Source organism: Amblyomma mixtum, chromosome 4, assembly GCF_055824585.1.
Source record: "Amblyomma mixtum isolate Tamu chromosome 4, ASM5582458v1, whole genome shotgun sequence".
Lineage (NCBI taxonomy): Eukaryota > Metazoa > Arthropoda > Arachnida > Ixodida > Ixodidae > Amblyomma > Amblyomma mixtum.
In genome coordinates this window covers 84,894,357-84,914,081 of record NC_143015.1, presented here as the reverse complement: position 1 = coordinate 84,914,081, position 19,725 = coordinate 84,894,357, and the positions used below count along the sequence as shown (strand labels likewise).

At 46.7% G+C, this 19,725-nt stretch overlaps 1 protein-coding gene across 4 annotated transcripts in view; it reads left to right on the top strand.

The window, feature by feature from the left end:
- LOC149347268 (transmembrane channel-like protein 6) overlaps positions 1–17,140 on the top strand; it is a 93,874-nt gene extending 76,734 nt beyond the window's left edge. For all 4 annotated transcript variants that reach the window (XM_089586963.1, XM_089586966.1, XM_089586964.1 and 1 more), the window contains 8 exons: positions 31–173; positions 901–964; positions 1,906–2,114; positions 5,719–5,922; positions 9,677–9,853; positions 14,072–14,150; positions 15,382–15,463; positions 16,862–17,140. In XM_089586963.1, the coding sequence (XP_089443089.1) occupies positions 31–173; positions 901–964; positions 1,906–2,114; positions 5,719–5,922; positions 9,677–9,853; positions 14,072–14,150; positions 15,382–15,463; positions 16,862–17,028 (1,125 nt within the window). In that variant the 3' untranslated portion in view covers positions 17,029–17,140. The remainder of the gene's footprint in view (positions 1–30; positions 174–900; positions 965–1,905; positions 2,115–5,718; positions 5,923–9,676; positions 9,854–14,071; positions 14,151–15,381; positions 15,464–16,861) is intronic.
- The last annotated feature ends 2,585 nt before the right edge of the window (positions 17,141–19,725 follow it).

The window sequence follows — 19,725 nt, the reverse complement described above, 5'->3', positions numbered from 1 at the left end:
GAGTAAAGTCTGCTGTGTCCCCCTGTGCAGTCGGACGTGCCCGTGCTGGGGGAGATGACGGTGTCCCTGACGGTGGGCGCCCTGTGCTTTGTGCTGCCCACCCTGTTCCTGGCCCTGTCCCGGCTGGAGTTCATCCACAGGGTCCAGACCAGGCTCTACCTCAACCTGGCCAGGTGCGGGGGGAACGAATGGCCGCGTCTTGCGCTGTACCTTGGGACTCGTGGGGATGTGAAGGGCAGGATAAGGCGTGTGTTTTCGTGGCACATCCTACGTGGGCCTAATCGGTGACCACGAAAACTGTGTTGCACTTCCAGCATCTTTATGCTCACATGGTTCCCAACCAACTCCCTTTTTTCGTTCCCCATGTCTTCCTCCTTCCATTGCTCAACACCAGGGGGAGCCACTTACCACTCTTGTCCCATGGTAGCACCACCTGACAACTTGGCATCAGGTATCCATAGTTGTGCCTGTTTTACATCAATGTAGCTGCATTGTGTAGGGCTTGAGGATTTTACACCGTTGCATTGCAGTAGTGGCGCAAAGGTCATCATGACAGAAATGACAAGTGGTGCGGGGTGTCAAGTGGTATGGCGTCCCTCATAGCCTGAGTTGCTTTGGGACGTTAAACCCCAATAAACCAATCCAAACCAAAAAGACAGCACACTAGGAAGTGAGCATGCGTATGTCTCATCTTCTTTCCCAGTGTGTTGTCTTTCTTGCACCTCATCAGTATCTGCAGTCGCTGGTAATGGCTGGCTCACTTTCTTCACATCTTAACTGTTTAGGGTCCAACTCCTCCACCCTTCTTTTTTTTTTCCCGTACTCTGTTTTCATCAAGAACTCTCACTGAGTGCAGGAGGAGCTAAGCACTAACACACCTTCCTCTGGCAAACCTTGCAGGGTAACCCTGGCCAAAATTGTGCTGCTCGGCGTGCTCATGTACTACTGGCTGGGTGCTCAGCGGGTGAGTGTTGCATTCAGTACCGGCTCACCACTCTCACCTGTTTGCTCTGGGGAAAGGACAAAAGAGACTGGAGGTGCTTTTAAAGCCTCCTTTCCTTTTTTCCTTTCTTTCATTCTTTCCTTCCCTCTTCCCTTTTGTGTGTGTGTGTTTACTGGCACGGCCATCCATCCACATGCCCATTCGTAGATTTGTTTTAAAGGTGCACTGAAGAGGAATCTGAACTTCTCTTTTTTGCCGCGGGAACTCGATCTACACGTTCCGAGCTTTCTTAGAAACTTCGATTTATTGCCCTGTGTGGCCGATTTCCCTAATTAAATCGAATTAACGTCCGGCTCCCGCCCTTTTTTTTTTAATTCTCCCTCGTACGGTGGGCGGAGTCGACCAACACGTGGAGCGCCTTTCACCCAGCACCTTGGCGGCTTGCCGCTCTGCCATCGGCGAAGTAATACGTAGTAGTCCGTAGAAGCAAATAGTCCACACGTATTTTTATTTCTGCGGGTTTATTTTGCGGCTATATTATCTGCGAATGAAACTATTTATTCACGGAAACCTAAAAAACAAAATGAAGTGAAAGCAAAGCCTCCACGGAGCTGGCTGAAAGGCGCTCCATGCATTGGTCGACTGCGCCCACCGTACGAGGGAGAATTAAAAAAAAAAAGGCGGGAGCCGGACGTTAATTCGATTTAATTGGGGAAATCGGCCACACTGGGCAATAAGTCACTGTTTCTAAGAATGCTAGGAACGTGCAGATCGAGTTCCCGCGGCAAAAAGACAAGTTCAGAATCCTCTTCAGTGCACCTTTAATTCCTCGAATGTGGAGTGCTGTTATGACTCACTTGCTTCTGTCTGCGAATGTGGGGCGCTGTTATGACTGACTCGCCTCTGTCTCTCTCGACTCCGTTGCTGTGCTGATGGTGCGCCGCCTGTCTCTCTATGTATAGCGCCAGGATGAGTGCTGGGAGAGCCGCCTGGGCCAGGAACTCTACCGGCTGCTGGTGGTGGACACGGCCTTTGTGCTGCTGCTCACCACGGGGGTGGGGGAGGCCCTGCGGTCGCTCGTCTACAAGCACATCACCCCGCGCGTGGGTCCCCCTGAGCTGGACATTGCGCACAACACCCTGGACCTCATCTACACCCAGACACTCGTCTGGTGGGTGCCACCTCCCTCCCCCTGGAGTCCTCTTACTTATTGCTGACTCTGCCCTGTGCTGCAGATGTGTTAGTTGGCTTGTACAACTGTTCTCCTACCTTTGCCTGGTATGAACAGTGGTGTTTCATTTGGGGAATTTGTAGAGGCCCGTGACTGTGCGATGTCAGTGCACGTTAAGGTTACCCTTCACCGTTTTGTTATATCAACGAATTTCCTAACAAAACTGCTTATTTCTTTTATTCCTGATTTCAAATATTATTGCAATAAAAAGCACGAATTCGATCTTTAAAAAATATCTGAAGCAAACACGAAGTCAAATTAGCATATTCAAGTTTATTATTTCTGACATAACGGAAAACCAACTTCCTGCTGGTAATGAGCGATAAATATATTCAAGCAAGTCATCAGGCAAGCTTATAATGAACATCTTACCAGGAACTGCAAGAAAAGGAAACCAAGGGGGTCATGTAGGGATGTTACTGATGTTGACCTTCATGCACTGACGCGCGCTCGCAAAGTTCGCTTCTGAGCTGTCCACTTCTTCATCGAAAGAACTGATAAGCACAACGTCAGCACTGGTGTCCTCGCTCCCTGAAACAATGTACACTTCGGTGTCTCAGTCACCATCGTCTGAAGAAGATTACGACGAAGAAGAGCGTCTTTTCCGAGAAGACGGGCCAGCAAAACATGCTTCGCCTCCGCCGAATGCCATTTTTAAAACCCAGGTTGCCATACGAAAAAAAAACGTTTATGCGGTAGAAGAAAACGAAATTAACAGGTCAGCGCTGCCATCTGTCGAGCAAAATGTCATCTAAGCCACACACGAGCACTGCTCGTCCGAAACGAGGAAGAAAAGAACCTATTCAGAGAGGACGAGCTACAGTCGTCCAAAACGGTTTGTGGATGGCTTGGCAAGGACGAGCACAGCTCGTCCAAAACGGTTAAGGGGTTAAAGAACCCCAGGTGGTCAAAATTTCGGGAGCCCTCCACTGCGGCGGCCCTCGTAGCCTTAGTCGCTTTGGGACGACAAACCCCAATAAACCAAACCAAACCAATTTGAAAGATGGAAGTGTCCAAAGAGGGAAATTTTATGGAGCGTCAGGGAATTTTAAGAACAGAAATGGTCTCCTTTCATGCTGCTGCAGGGGAAAAGGGCCTGAAGTGGGGAATTTTGGGTCTCAATGAGGCAATTTTCGGTTAAGACATGGATTAGACACTGTACATAAAAGGGCTGGAATGCAGTGAAGCTAGGTTTTCACTTCATGTTTGAGCCTCCACCATTGTTGCGGACAAAGATAAATTTTAATTGCATTTGGGACAACAATTTTCATGTTGCTAAATTCTGTTTCTGAAGAGAGATGAATTTGACATTCACATCCTTGCGCGATGATATTCCCAGCTTGTGTTTTAACTTGGGTGTCGCAACAAGTAAACGCAGAAGACAGCAGCTTCATTGAGTGTGTAGCATCTCTAGCGTCACCCTTAACCCTTTCCCTGCCACTCCCGAGATAACTCGGGCTACCACATATGCACACCCTCTGCCTCTCCCGAGTTGACTCGTTTTGGCTTTTCAGCTCGCCCCCTGCCGCTCCCGATAATACTCGTGTAAAAAAACATGCAGCGCCATCTGCAAACATGCAAACATGCAGCGCCATCTATAGAGAGATGCTATAAACTCATAGATCTTGTAGGGTGAATTTTACACAACAGATGGCACGCATGTTTCCACATCCGAGTCGCTTCGTTTTGGTTTTCGCACAGCAGCCATGTGAGGCAATGTGCCACACTCATCCGCGCTTTGACGGACAAAGGAATTTAAGAACTGCTTATGAATTCAGAGTCCAATGATAATGAGAACGAGGAAGGAGCCCACCTAAGTGCCTTGTCGAGTGATGACAGCGATGTAGTCCCCCTGACACCGAAAAATCCACGTAAGAAGAGGAAATCCGACAGGCCAGATTGGTGCTGGAAGATTTGATTCATTACAACTAATATTTATAAGATTATCCTGAATAAACATGTCTACATGTCCTGCAGAGCATTTTAGTGTGTTACTAGCAAAAAATTTCCAGGAAACTAACATGCGAAAAAAACCCGGCAGGGTGTGTGCAGCTGTGAGTAAAAAAACCTGGCAGTGAAAGGGTTAATGCTTTTGCGTTGCCATTTTGATGACAGGCAGAGATCTGGTTTGACCACCTTGAGCTGCACTCGACAATAGCAGCACATCATGATGCCTGCAGCTGTTTCCTAGAGCTGCGTGAAAGGAGAAAATGTGCAGCTTCAGATCTATCTTTCATCACATTGGAGGCAGTTTTTTCAGAGTTTATCTTGTGGGTGTGTATGTAGAATTGTAAGCTATCTTACGAGCTAAATGATTTCATACCACCTTGTACATATCGCATATCGGTACCAGCAGGCCGCAGAGGTGTAACTCGCTGCAACCCTTGTTGCCCAATGGTGGCACTTAAAAACATTTGTTTGCTCATCGTTGTTCATACATTCTCCAAGACATGCAGAGACTCTGAAAAAAAAATTCATGCCTCTGCATTGTTATGTAGCAGGAAGGGAATAGAGACGGGTTGGTGACAGTAGAGCGAACAAGATTGAAGTAGAGAATGGGAGGTAAGATGGGACATGCAATGCATCGAACACGATATTGGAGGTCAATGTCTGGAGCAGGATGCAGCAAAGGAAGGTAGCCAGAGTTGGGGGGGTGGGTGGCCTGTAGAGTGTTGAGATTGGATGGTTTTTAACCCTTTGAAGGTTTTTGCCATATATGTACGGCGGCGGTTTTCTGTCCCACAAGGTCTTTGCCGTACGGGTACGGTTTCGATCTTCCGTTTGAAATTTTGCACCAGAAGAACAATGCGTGCTCACTGGGGGGCGCTGCCACCTCTTAGGACTTACAAGAAGTGTTTGAATTTTGTGCTACCTTCTTACGGAGATAAGCAGAACTTATGTCTAGCTTTAGCGCGGCAGCACAGACTGCGGCAACACCCCTTTTGTAGTTTTCGTTTCGCCGCGTGATCGCAACGGAGTCGCGCGATATTTGAGTTTTCTTTTTGTCAGCACTATCTTGCAGGGGCTGCTGAAGTTGATTTCTATCTTTATTGGCGCTGCTCTTAGCTTGCTTATCACCGTTGCTCGCGAGGTATTCTCGCCCTCTGTGGCAACGCGCCTACGCGGTTTCGATTCCGCCGCGGGATCGCAACGGAGTCGCGCGAAACGTGTTTTCTCTTTGTGGGCACTGTTTTGCAGAGGCGGCGAAAGTTGATTTCTATCTTTATTGGTGCTGCTCTTAGCTTGCTTATCACCGTTGCTATTCTATTCTATTGAACATTTTCCAGTTGTGAGTGATGCTGTCACCAAAGTACTGTTCCTAATTTTGTTTTACTATTTATTCTCGATTATCTACATTTTGTAGATTCAAGATCCGCAATAAAGTAATTTGACCACCTGGGAAAGTTTTCTTCAAAATAATTCGACCCTCAAAGGGTTAAGTGCGGCACGGATAGATACAGGTGGTGCTGAACAGCGGTGTTCAGGCCCCGGTCGTGCTTGAAAGAGAGAGTGGTGTGATGTGATGTGTGGGGGCATTCCACAGGGCGGGCCTGTTCTACTGCCCCCTGCTCCCCCTGGTGGGCTGTGCCAAGCTGGTGCTGACGTTCTACGTGAAGCGGGTGAGCGTCATGTGCACCCAGCCCTCGGTGCGCCCCTGGCGAGCGGTGCACGCCCAGACCGTCTTCCTCGCCCTCACCTTCCTCAGCTTTGTGCTGGCCACGGGCACCCTGGGATACGCCCTGCTCAGGTGCGTTCCTGCGTCTCGATGTATCAATTAGTCTATTGGAGCGAGAGCTCTAATCCGGACGTTCGGAGCCAAGCAAAATTGCCTCTTGCATGTATGTGCCTAGCGTGAGCGCTCCTCGTTGTCGCCTTCTACGCAGCTCTGCCCGCTCATTGTCATCATCTGCGTAGAACTAATCCGGAGGTTTTGACAAGAGCAAAATCATCTTTTGCGTGTCCATCTGCCCAGAAATGACACAAAACTCAATCAGTGATCATGTGTTTGCCTCAGTTCAGTCATTCGTGTGTGTAAAATCAGCGAAAGCAGTCTTTGCCAGAAAATAGCCCGTGCTTTCTCTCTGAATCGAATGTTGTAAACATTCTCTGTCATTTTTTTTTTGTTTTGTTTATTGATGACTGGATTTTTACATCATGGAGGAACATGGCAGGCTTCAAAGCGAGCTGCAGTTATGTGTTAAAGATGGCTGTTTGAAGGAAGGTGGCAGCGTAACATAAAGTAACTTCCAGGAGTCAGTTGATTTCTAGAAATAGAGATTGTATCTCGGTTACAATGACACCACAGCCAGCAGTCCTGGTTACATTACGTTGTTTGAAAGTGTACAATTTTAGCTTGTGTTTTTAGAAAATTGCCGTCAGTTTTATAAATGATCAAAAATACTTTCGAGACAATTAGGTTATTTCTATAGGTTCTTTTCTTTTTATGGCTAGAGCTGTGTGTGTGACTATCCCTGGTGTAAGTGGCACCCTTGGTTTCACTGTCTCATGTTGAGAACAAAATGCCTCACCGGTCGGTTACCACTCTGTACCCTAAATTTCAGCACCAGCTCAACATTCAAACTGAAGTGGAATGCATGATTGCAATGAACGCTGCATGCATGCACGGGACCGCTGTGCACGGCATTGAACGCTATCAAAGAGAAAGAATGAAGTTTCTGTGGCTGCTTCATACACCGCAGCCACATCTTCCAGTGGACTTTCGATCTTGACCTATCGTTGAAATTCACTTTGCAGGGCAGTCACTATCGTGCGAAGTTTTTATTTCTTGCCCGCCTGGCCATCACATCGAACAGACCCTCAACTCGAGCATGATCGGAAGGTGCACTGGTATTTAGGGGGGACGAGGGTCTTGAAACTTATTTTTTACTTATTTCTTATTTCTTGCTAGAATCTCATGAAATTTTACACACAGATGTCTTTTTTTCTCTTCTGATTCCAAATATGTAGTCATAATTGAGCTGGTAGTCTTAAATCTTAAAAAGTCTAGAGTGTAATTAGGTAATTTCTTACGCAGCTTTAATGAACTTTCTCATTGCATTTTGTTGCTTTTAATTGGATGAACTGATAGTCAGAGAATTCCCATACCCAGTGACATTCTTCGTTTTTCTCTAAAAGCATGTCATCCTGATATACTACGTCGAGAGTACAAGGTCGCAGTATCTGACACTGCAACTCGTTAAGGAAATTGTAAATTGCTGTTTACATGTGGCCTAAACAAAAAAAGTGAGAATGTCATCGGGTATGGGAATTTGCTGGCTATCAATTCATGTAATTAAAAGCAACAAAATGTGATGAGGAAGTTCATTAAAGCACTGTAAGAAATTACCCAATTACACTCTAGAATTTAAGATAACTTTTGACCTAAGACAACCTGCTCAAATGTGATTACATTTTTGGAATCGGAAGAGAAAAACGCATCTGTGTGCAAAATTTCGTGAGGTTCTAGCCATAAATAGAAAGGTCAGTTTCAAGACCCTCGTCCCCCCTTAAAATGGGGATAAAGTGATCTCAAAGGCAGATTGGCAAATTTACAACACACTCCCATTGATTCGAGCTGCACGTAATTCAGACAAATTTTTGGTCCCGTGGACAGAAATAGTCAATAGTCGAAAGTGCTACGAGTGCACTATAGCAAGGAGCTGCGTCGGAGACCAAAATTAACAATGGCAGTAATTGTTCTTAGCGAAGCTTGAACTAGGGCGCCGCAAATCATTTGCTGTTGGTTTGGAAACAAGACTTTAATGCAGCTGGATTCTCAAAGAGGCACAGACAGTATGGGTCCACTTATGACAGGGGTAGATCAGGTGCATGGAAAAGTGGTTACTACTTAAGAATGAGCTGCTGTGTGAAGCTTTCTGGGTGTTTTTGTTGTCAACAGATCGTGTTGTGAGTGCTGTGATCCAGGTAAAAGCCAGGAACATTGGTGCGAGAGAAATAAGTTGACACTTTCATGAACAAATCCTTCGCATTCTTTTCTTTTGATGAGCATGATACAAAGACCGTAGACTAACTACGAATATGCAGGGCATATTTTGCTGAATGTCTCTCTGCTGTGTTCATTTAATCGTGCAAGTAAGTAACCTAATCCTCCTGCTTCTCATTGCTAGTCATAACTGAGAAGCTAGGCAATGTAAACGGGGCCTCTTGCATAAGTTTTCGGTTTTGCTTCATTTAAGAAAATGGTTTGTCGTAGCTTGAAAGTGCTAAAAAGTGTTTACAGGGACCTCTGACTACATTATGCATCGACAGTGAGATAGCATTAAAGGCTGTTGAGCCCTTTATATCAAGTTTTGTGTAATTTGTTCGTGATGGTTTTTGTGAACCCTTACAAGTCTGTCTACACACAACCACACGTTCCTTTGGGTTATCTAGCTGGTGGTGAGAGGTCTCCCCACAGGCGTCTGTAGTGGCGGCGCGGATATATTGAACGTCTAGTTGTCACTTCTCTCCAGCCAATCAGTGATTTTTTTATCCAATGACACTTTGATCCCGATGAGGCTTGCAATGCTGTTCCATTAAAATGCACGCAAAAAAAGGAGAGGCTTCTTACAAGAAGGAAAGAAGGAGCAACTCCTTGTAACATTAAAGGTGCACTGAAGGGGAATCTGAACTTGTATTTTATTTTTTACCGGAGGAACTCAATCATCGACACGTTTAGAGCATTCTTGGAAACTTCGAATTATTGCCCTGTGCGGCCGATTTCCCTCATTTAAATCAGATTAACATCCAGCTCCCACCTCTCTCTTTTTTGAATTCCCCGCAAACGGTGAGAGAAGTCGACCAACCTTTCAGCCAGTCCCATGGCGGCTTGCTGCTCTGCCATCGGCGGAGTGAAACGTAGTGATCGGTGAAAGCATAGAGTCCACGCGTATTTTTTATTTCCGTGGGCCTAATTTGCAGCTGTGTAGTCTCTGATTAGATTAATTCATTCATGGCAACCTAAAAGAAACAAAATAAAAGCGTAAGCAAAGTCGCCACGGCACTGCCTGAAAAGCACTCCATGCATCGGTCGACTCCTCCCACCATCTGCGGGAATTTTTAAAAAAAAAGGAGGGAGCCGGATGTTAATTCGATTTAAATTGGGGAAATTGGCCGCACAGGACAAATTGGTAAATTGTTTTTTGAGGAAAGGAAATTCTGCACTATCTGTCACACATATCTGGGTGGACACCTGAACTGCACTGTAAGGAAGGGAGGAAGGTGGACAATAATTCGAAGTTTCTGAGTATGCTGGGAACGTGCAGATTGAGTTCTGGAAAGACAAGTTCAGATTCCTCTTCAGTCCACCTTTAAGCATCCGCCATTTAAACTTATTCCATTTCCAACGGTTGCTTCTGGTGGTAGTACATCCAGGCTTATTGCACCACTGTTTGGAAGCCGCCTCCATAGATGTTGGCATCAGATGTCTGCTGAAGTGAGGATGGTGTGGAAGTCGGGGAGATTTCGAAAGTTGGAACCGCTGTTCGTGCAATGGTGTGCAGCATCCAGCCGTCGGAGGTGTGTGGTCCGTTCAAGGGGCTGGAGACGACGTACGCGGCCTTCCTGGGGCTCTTCCACCTGGACGGCTGGCAGCAGCCCGGGGAGCAGACGGAGACCGGCCGTGTCTTCCAGTACCTGCTCTCCCCCTTTGCGTTCTTCCTGGGCATTGTGGTGCTCAGGTGGGCAGCTGCATGACGACCTCTGAGGATGAGGGGGCTGTCTTTGAAGGATTTCTTAAGGGGGCCCAGAAACACAATCTTAGTTGACTGTTTTGCCTGTTGATCGCATACGGGGAGTTATAATGGTGCTATTAGCGTCGGTAATACCGCATAGTGTATATTCCGTTTAATATTTCAGTGTCCTCCCAAAAACAAATTCATGGCTCTGATGGTGTCCCCACACAGTGGCGGGTTTCAGCTGCGGATATGACATCACCTGGCGCGAGCTTGATGATCGGACGAAGAGTAAAGATACTGCAAATTGTGTGAATAGATAGAGACTGTGGGGTTAAAATGGGGGAGATAAATGCGTATTCCCCGTTTAAGCGCGGCTGACTCAGTTCAAAACCGCGCGGACCCCACCCCATGGTCGCGTACGCTACTGAGCGCACGCCGACCACGGCGGGCCGTGCTCTACGGGAACAAAGGAACGACACACTGGCTGACACAAACAAGGCATTTATTGCTATAACAACAATAACGCCAGCTAGCAACAAAATACACTGAGGAATCTAGGATGTCCGACTCACCAGCACGGCTACGAGCGAACGTCCGCCCACGGTAGGGCAAAGGGAACTCCGAGGTCGAGCGGGACGGGCTCGGCGGGAGTAAGTTCCGACCGAGAGGCGCCCGTCGATGAAGAGCGAAGCGTCTGCTCGCTTCCCGATGCCGAGGGAGAAGAGACCCCGTAGCTCCCCGCGAGCGCGCAGCAAAACGCCATCCGTGGCGCTGGTGTCGCTGCGACGCGAGCGCCCTCCCCTGTTAGTGGAAAGTCACCGAACCGAGAGGAGTGCTTTGCGGAGGAGCTAACCACAGGGAACTAGCGCGTTGAGGGAAAGCGAACGCAGGGGACGAAAGCGTCCCCACAAGACACATTTTGTCACCTGTCGGTGTTTTCTATTAGATCAACAAAAACAACTTGTTTGTCTTAGATAAATGCCCTGCAAAGCAAGTAAAATAAAAATACACCACCAGGGGCTCTGGCATGGAAACGACGCTGCCAGTCTCAGCAAGAACGAGTTACAGAGCGCAGGCAGCCGTGGAGTGCAAACTTCCGCGACGTGCTCTGGCAGGCTGTTTTGATTGGTTGCGCCAGGTGCCGTCATTGGGAGAGCGAAATAGGAGTGGGAAGCCCCGCCAAAATCGAGTGGAGGGCAGCGGTTTGTTTGCTTGTATTTTGAAATTTCTTCACTGAATAACTCCCATTCCTGTGCATCGATTCCTGTAATTCTTTTTAAGTCAGCATCTGTGTGACATAAAGAATCCACCTGAAGTATAGCCGGTATCCCCCCAAGCAGTGTTTCGCAACCCTTTTAAGGGGAAACTGCAAAGGTTTTAGAAATCAACGAGCTTAAGAGGGTCGCTTGTGTGAAACTTGCAGGCAAAGCATGCAAAGTCTTTTTGGGCTAGCACTTGAAATAAGAGTCTTGATAAGAGTCTTGATTCACACCACACTTTTCAGTAAATGTTAAAAGCATTTACAGACGTGTAGCCTGTTCTTTTTGTCATGCTGGTCTTTCCACAAGCAAGCAACATGGGGACAACATATAAACAATGATAAAAGGGAAAGTACTGACGCTGTCATTGTGAAACTTTATATCTGTTTGCTTAATGCTGTTTTAAGCCAGTCTGCCAAATTTCATTGCTCTAAGTCGAAAAAACAGAAAAGTCACCTTCGATCCCCTCATGCCCCCTTTAACGGACACAAAATGGGCTTTAAAATTGTGGCTGAAGAAGCTGTAGAATGAGCTGCATGAGACTGAAGTAGACCATACCGCCATAGTTTGGGAATTTTCATTGGCTTATGAAACGCACGAATAGAAAAAAAGCCCTGGCGAAGCCTCGTGTGATCTACTCATGGGATATGTGGAAATGTGCAGATAAGAGTGTCGTTTCCACCGTGTTAACTAGAGTGGCTTATGCCATTAACTAGACAGCTGTGACCTAACCATCCCACACGGGTGGAATGTTTCGCAAAGAGTAGAGCACAAAAGTTATGTGCCTCTTCTATAATGATGTCATCATTGGGATGAAAGCATAAGAAACATATATGACAGCATCAAAGGCATGTCTCTTGTAGTGGAATGCAATTCAGTGTGCATAATGCAGTGCAAGCGGTTCCGGGGCCCTGAATTCAATTTCCCCAGATGCAGAGCAATGACATTCGAAGCCACCTTTAGCATCTCATGAGGTGTGCCTTGAAGCACCTTTTTCTCAATGATTAGAAATGCAGTGGGATTGGCAGATTTGTTCACAATGAGTGCTGCTCCATCAAGAATTCTGGTCACATGCATTAAAAGAGCAGAAGAGTTATACCTGATGCAGTTTCCACGTAACTGCGGAGTAAAAAATGACGAGCACATAGGAAGAAACACCTACGACACGGACAAACGCTGCACTCACAACTGATTTTGTTTCGCCAGCAATGGGAAATATAAAGGTTCCGCCTCGAATGCGCACGCAGGAAAGTACACGTGCCACCATCAACAAAAAAATACTATCACACCGTGAGACACATCTTATCGTGTGGCAGAGAAAAGGTCACATTGTGCTTTATACAAATGAATAGAAGGATTCTAGGCAAAAGCAAAAATCAAACTGGACGTGAACTACTTGAAGAGGCCCGTGTACTGTGCGATGTCAGTGCACGTTAGAGAACCCCCAGGTGGTCGAAATTATTCCGGAGCCCTTCTCTACGGCGTCTCTCATAGCCTTAGTCGCTTTGGGATGTTTAACCCCCATAAACCAAACCGAACCAAGCGTACCATATAAACAAAAAGGGTGATTTTTGCGTAAGCGATACCTCTATTCATTTGTACAAAGCGGAATGTGACCTTTTCTCTGCCACACGATAAGATGTATCTGATGGGTGATAATGTATCTTTGTTATTCATGGCATGTGTACTTTCCTGCGCGCGCATTAGCGGCGGAATCTTTATATTTGCCATTGGTGGCGAAATAAAATCAGTTGTGAGTGCAGCGTTTGTCCGTGTCGTAGGTGTTTTCTTCCTTTGTGCTCGTCATTTTTTTTACGCTGCAGATATGTGGAAGCAAAGTAACCAACTTGCCCAAAAGCTCGTTTTACTGATGCAGTTTGTTTACGCCCAAAGGGTCTTTTATATTCTTCCTTGACTCATACTATATCTGGGAGGGGTGGTCACTACTGCTTGTGGCAGCCCGGCTCTCGCCTGCTATCTCTGAGGCAACATTGGTGGCTTCATGGTCTGTCACAGGTGCCGGTTCGGGATCCATGACTAAAGTTCTACAGTGCAGTACTGTAGCCATGGAGTTGTTTTGAGAGGAAGCTGTTCTGTGGCAGGATGAATTAGACAAGCCATTGTAACACGTTGGGCTTTATTGGTGTGCATTATGTGCCATGTGGGATTATGTGACACGCATGCTCACTTCCCTGTGTGCTGCTTTTACTCACAGACTTGTTGTCTGTGCTGTGCCCTGTGGTAATTTTTTTTTTTTTATCAGACCGAGATTGGGTTGCTACTGTTCGTTCGAAAAGTGCTTGTACATCTTGTGGAACCGCTATGCAAATGAGATCTCTAAAATTAATTGGAAAAAAAAAAAGGAAAACGTCTTGAGGTGTTCCGCAGTGATGTGTCCTTCGCCCTACTCCGGACGATATTCAGCCAGGGATGATGACGACCACGGCGAACTAATTTAGCCAACGCAACTTGAAAAGCACTTGTGCTTGTTTCAGTCGACATCAAATAGTAATGTTTGATGGCATCCTTGATGATCTCACGCCGGGTTCACCCCGAAACACAAGCAGTGTGCAGTGCTTTGCGGAGAGAGAGGGTAAGGTTGAGATTGTTGTTAGCTGCAGGGGGCACATTGCCTCTAGGGCTACACGTCAGCACATGGACGTTATTACATTTAGGCTCCGTCTTACAGTGTGCAGTGACGCATCCTGTCCGTTGAGTGTGTTAACCTCTCCGCACTCTGCAGAGTCACTTCAAGACTCCTGAACTACGGTCTAAATCCAGCCTTTTTTTTTTGGAACCTGCACAATGGTGCGAAACAATAGACTCAGTGTGCAGGGATTGTGGCAGTCATTGTCTGAACTCCGTGTCTGTATGACGACCTGAAAGGATCGTGTCCTCACAGTGATGTACCCAGTTCATGCACTTATCTTTTTTTTTTTCCTTTTCATGCACCTGTGTGCAGCCTGTGGCTGTACTACATGCGAGCCCTGGCGCACGCCCACGCTGAGATGGTTGCCCTGCTGAGGGAGCAGCTCATCATGGTGGGTAGTGGCCTGGCCTTCCTTTGCTCCCGGCACTACGTAGTGCATGAGGACATAACAGAAGCGTACCCGTGCATGAGAGCCACGTACCACCGGCTGTTCATGTGGGCGATGCTTTTCGAGCTTTACCTGTGTGTTTATATCATTGTCACACCCATTCCTTGCCTTGTTATCATCCCCTGGCAAATCGGCAGCCCAGGACGATTTAGTCAAGGTTGCTTCAGTGCCAAATTTTAATCTAAAATTTTATTTCCATGAAGCTAAGGTTTCGTATGGGGGGGGGGGGGGGGGATTGCCTTGTTCTCACAAATGAGTGGGAGTGGGTATTTTCCAAATGCCCCCCCCCCCCCCCCCCCCTCTCTCTGTGCGTGTGTATGCAAGAGATAGTGTAGCTGTAATACCATTCATTAATCTATTTCAAAGTGCAGTTATACTAACTACATGGGGTCATTAATGTAACAGAAGGAGGTCGTGAAGTAAAAACTGTCCAGAGCACCATCTGTTCAAGAGTGAAAAGTTTCAGTGGTTAAGCTGCAAGGCAGTGAGAGTATGTAGAAGATAGAGGAATGAAGACCAAGGAAACACCATAATACAGTGCTAACGAGCGAATAAAATGTATGTGCAAAAAGTGAATGCACAAGAACAAAGCAGAGTATAGAATGAAAATATTACAAGTAAGGTATGCATGCAATACTTTGACAATATGGTGACTAGGTAGGCACATTTGTGCTGTATTTTTGCACTCAGGATGGCAGACCAGTTGCTTGCCAAGACTTCTCCTCCGTGGGGGTGGGAGGCACTGTGCATCTTGTTACTCACTTCTGAGATTGTCAGCGGACTCCTGTGGCTATTCCCACGTCTAAGCAGCAGCTGTTGACAAACACGGCCAGTTGCAGGTGTCCACTGTCACATTGCAAGCAAATGGCATTCTCGTCCATGTTTGTTTTGCCCAGTTCCTTTCGTAATAATCATCCTGTTGTTTCACAATCACAACAAAACGGAAAGAGAACCTTTTTTTTTTTTTTTCACAATACACTGCCTCTGTGCCTCGTCACCAGGCAAATTTATGCACGCTTTGACAGAAAGTAGGCGGGAAGAAGTGTGCGTAAAGTCTGCGCAGGGTCTAGGGCGTGTGTGTTTTCGGTTCTTGGAAAGGACTTGAAAAGGGCTAGATGGAGTTCTTATACAGTTCTCTTCCACTCCCCCCCCCCCCCCCCGATGTCTGTTTCAGGAAGGGAAGGACAAGGTATTCCTGCTGCAGCTTTTCGAGAAGTCCATGGAGCAGAAGATGGCCATGCACAAGTTTGGCACTTGTGAGTGGGACAACACCTCACACACACACACACATTTGCTTCCATTGACAACTCCATCCAAGTTTGGTTCTTAGTGAAAACTGGTTAGACGAGCCTAAGCCTGGTCTAGCGAGGTTAGCCTAGCAGTGCTGTTTGAGGAACTAGCGGGTGTTAAATGGGGTGTTGTAGGACTCAGTGAGGTTAGGAGAATAGATGAAGCGTGTGCAGTGTTACAGGGTGGGCACGTACTGTATTATCGTAGTTTAACAAAACGATGAGAGCTGAGTTTGGGATTTTCGATCAATAAGGATATAGCTGGCAGCATACAGAAATTCTATAGTATTAGGCCGAAGGTTGCAGTTATTATAAGTAGCCTTAATAAGAGCCACACTTAATAACAGGTACTTTTTGTGCAAAGCTTTTTTGCAAAAAAAAATTTCCATGCAAGACACCCGACAGAGAAAGTAAGGAAATGAAGCACACTGCAAAAATTCAAATGTACACCTGCAATAAAAATGGTTTATGGATCGCCATATTTGCAGAAAACTTAATTTCTTCATCATCTTTTCATGTAGCCTTGAGTAGATATGAGCATGCGTTCTGAGAATGCAAGTTGCACAGTACACCATTAAATTTCGAGCAGTGTGTCATGAATGGAAAGAAATTTAATTTCTTCGCCTATGTAGCGTTCTATAAACTCATGTCTGCAGAGTTATATTTTGGTTTTAGGGGCTGTAACATCCTGAAATAAGTCTGGTTATAAGGGACGCTGTAGTGGGGGCTCCAGATAATTTCGACCACCCGGAGTTCTGTAACACGCGCTGACATTGCACAGTACGCGGGCCTCTAACATTTCTCTTCCATCGAAATACAACTGCCACAGCCGGTATCAAACCCGTGTATCTCGGGTTAGCGTCCGAGCACCATAACCACTGAGCCATTGTGGCGGCTACAGGGTTACAGTATCTGTGCAGATTCATTAAAATGAAATGTGTGACTTTACTGCATGGTTATATCTGCATGGAGAAAATATAGGGATCTTGATTGTTTGGTTTATGGGGGTTTAGCGACCCAAAACGACTCAGGCTATGAGGGACGCCGTAGTGGAGGGCTCCGGAAATTTCGACCACCTGGGGTTCTTTAACGTGCGCTGACATCGCACAGTACATGGGCCTCTAGAGTTTCGCCTCCATCGAAATTCAACCACCGCGACCGGGATCGAACCCGCGTCTTTCGGGTCAGCAGCCAAGTGCCATAACCACTCAGCCACCGCAGCGGCCTAGCTGTTGATAAGAAGAAAGGTTGGGGTTTGTCAGGTTTTGCAGGGCCTGTTGGAAGTTTTTTTGGCAGAATATTGTGCTCGTTGTTTCTCTTCAATGCCAAGGCCACTTGTTCATCCGGCATGCTCTGCGTGTGCAGTGCGAATGCGAGAGAACGCCAGCACCGACCTCACTCCCCTGGGGTCACTCCGGCGTCGCACCGGTGGAAGCGGAGGTGGAAGCTCCACCGAGGGGTCGCCCCAGCGCAGCCTGGGCAGCTTACCCCGGCCCCAGCACCAGCAGGGATTTCGGTACCTGGCACAGTGACCTCTGCTGCACCCAAGGCACACACCACTCGGCACCACTGCCATGTGTATCAGGCCAAAGATGTTTGTTTTAAGTTGGAATAAAGACATTTATGTATGGTTGCGTGATCACACTCCGGCTCTCTTGTCTTCTTTTACGCGAGGATAAGAAGAAAGGTAAGGAACGGACATAAGTTCATCCCCACCAATCATCAGGCCACCTACATCGTCCACTGCAGGACAGAGGCCTCTCCCATGTCTCTCCAATTAACCCTGTCCTTTGCCACCTGCGGCCACCATATTCCTGCAAATTTCGTAATCTCATCCGCCCACCTAACATTCTGCCGCCCCCTGCTATGCTTGCCTTCTCTTGGTATCCACTCCGTTACCCTTAAGGACCAGCGGTTGCCTTGCCTTCGCATTACATGCCCTGCCCAAGCCCATTTCTTCCTCTTGATTTCAACTAAGATGTCATTAACACGCGTTTGATCCTTGACCCACTCTGCCCTCTTCATGTCTCTTAACATTACACCTATCACTTTTCTTGCCATAGCTCGCTGCACTGTCCTTAACTTAAGCTGAACCCTCTTTCTTAGCCTCCAAGTTTCTGCCGCATAGGTGAGTACTGGTAAGATACAGCTGTTGTATACTTTTGTCTTGAGGGATATTGGTAAACTGCTATTAATGATTTGAGAGAACCTGCCAAATGCGCTCCACCCCATTCTTATTATTCTAGTTATTTCCCTCTCATAATTCAAATCTGCAATCGCTACCTGACCTAAGTAGACGTATTCCCTTACCACTTCCAGCACCTTGCTTCCAACTATAAACTGCTGTTCCTTTCAGAGACTAGGCTTCAACAGTCTCTTAAAGGAAGAGCAGTTTATAGTTGGACGCAAGGTGCTGGAAGTGGTAAGGGAATACATACTTAGATCAGATAATGGCCGCAGATCCGAACCACGTAAGTTCCCAACACCAACAGGGATTTCGATACTTGGAACAGTGACCTCAGTGCTCAAGACACACCAGCTGGACAAAGGCACACCACTTGGCATCACTTCTTTGTGTACCATATGGACACAAGTTGCCATCTTTCAAATTGCATGCTTTATTCTTGCTACATTGATTGCCTATTCTCCTGCTGCTATGGTTTCTATTTTTTTTTTCTTGCAATGCAACAGATGTCCTTTGAAACCACACTAGTCTAGATCAAAGACCAGACGGGAATGTTTGCATTCAGACTAGCTGATCAATTTACTACACCACTGTCTCCACATCAGTGGGCTGAGCAGTGTGCTGCAGTTGCCTTCAAGCTCGGTCGGGAGCTCTCCGCAGCAGTAGCATATGCTTTCCACTGCAAACAAGAAGAAAAGATCACCAAGAGGTTTGTAATAGAGGACAAGTGTTGATACACTTTTGCGGAGAACAGCGGGCGTAGAAGGAATTAAGTGTAAAAAGGGTAGACCATGGTTAACATTGAGGCAGCACGTCAATGCTGAGAGTCAAGGCTGCAATAGGCAATCAATGTAGCAAGAATAAAGCACAACAATTGAAAGATGGCAAATTATGTCCATATGGTACACACAGAAGTGGTGCCAAGTGGTGTGCCTTTGACCAGCTGGTGTGTCTTGAGCACTGAGGTCACTGTGCCAAGTATCGAAATCCCTCTTGGTGTTGGGAGCTTACGTGGTTCGGATCTGCAGTCATTATCTGATCTAAGTATGTATTCCCTTACCACTTCCAGCACCTTGCTTCCAACTATAAACTGCTCTTCCTTTTAGAGACTGTTGAAGCCTATAGTCTCTGAAAGGAACAGCAGTTTATAGTTGGAAGCAAGGTGCTGGAAGTGGTAAGGGAATAGTCAGTGAAGGCACAGCACAAGGTGGCTGATGCATTGCATGAGGTTTATGAAGAAGGTAAGGAATCCGGTGTCATCCCGATTCTTGGCCGATCCCCCAGAGTGGGTATGTGACATTCTGTCAAAGGCTACAACAACAACAGCTGCAGACATCGTTCACGCGTCGTGCTCTGATAAGCCAGCAGCTTGCACTCTTCAAACATTTTCCTCGCCAATATCGCCTACAGGGATTTTAGATAAGACTCTACAGCTTCAACAGAGAATCTCCGCTTTTATGAAGCCCAGCACGCGGTCTGCGGGGACATCTATGCCGCTCTGGTCGCTTCAACAATCGGAATAATCTCTAGACGTGGCCGTTCAACGGCTCGTTTCTGCAACTGTTCTCGTGTGTGGATGATCGCCGACTGAGGTTTGTTGCCGTAATCGATGGCCACCTTCATGAGTACAGTGTATTCATGAGGAACGACCGTAAGCCCGGCGCATGCCTCATCTCTGCAATCGTGGAGGAAGGAAAATTTTCTGATCAAAACAAAAACGTGGTTATATAACTGCTCCATAAATTTTGTTTTTCTGATTAGGCGGCCGTATTGTATCGAACTAACACGCGCTAAGCGAGTACTAGGCTTTATGGTGCTGCTCATTTCATTCGGGTTGTAGTTGTCGGCCTCAAAAAAATGGCACATACACTCAAGGGTACGTGCCATGACCAGGCGGTAAGTATCAACTTTGTAAATTTCATGCGGCAAACAGGAGATGATATCAAAAATTTGAGCAACTTAACCATGAGTGCAAAAGTCAATTTTCCTTCTTCCAAGGCAAAAGTCGATTGACATCGCCGCTATCATCATCGCTATCGCCGCA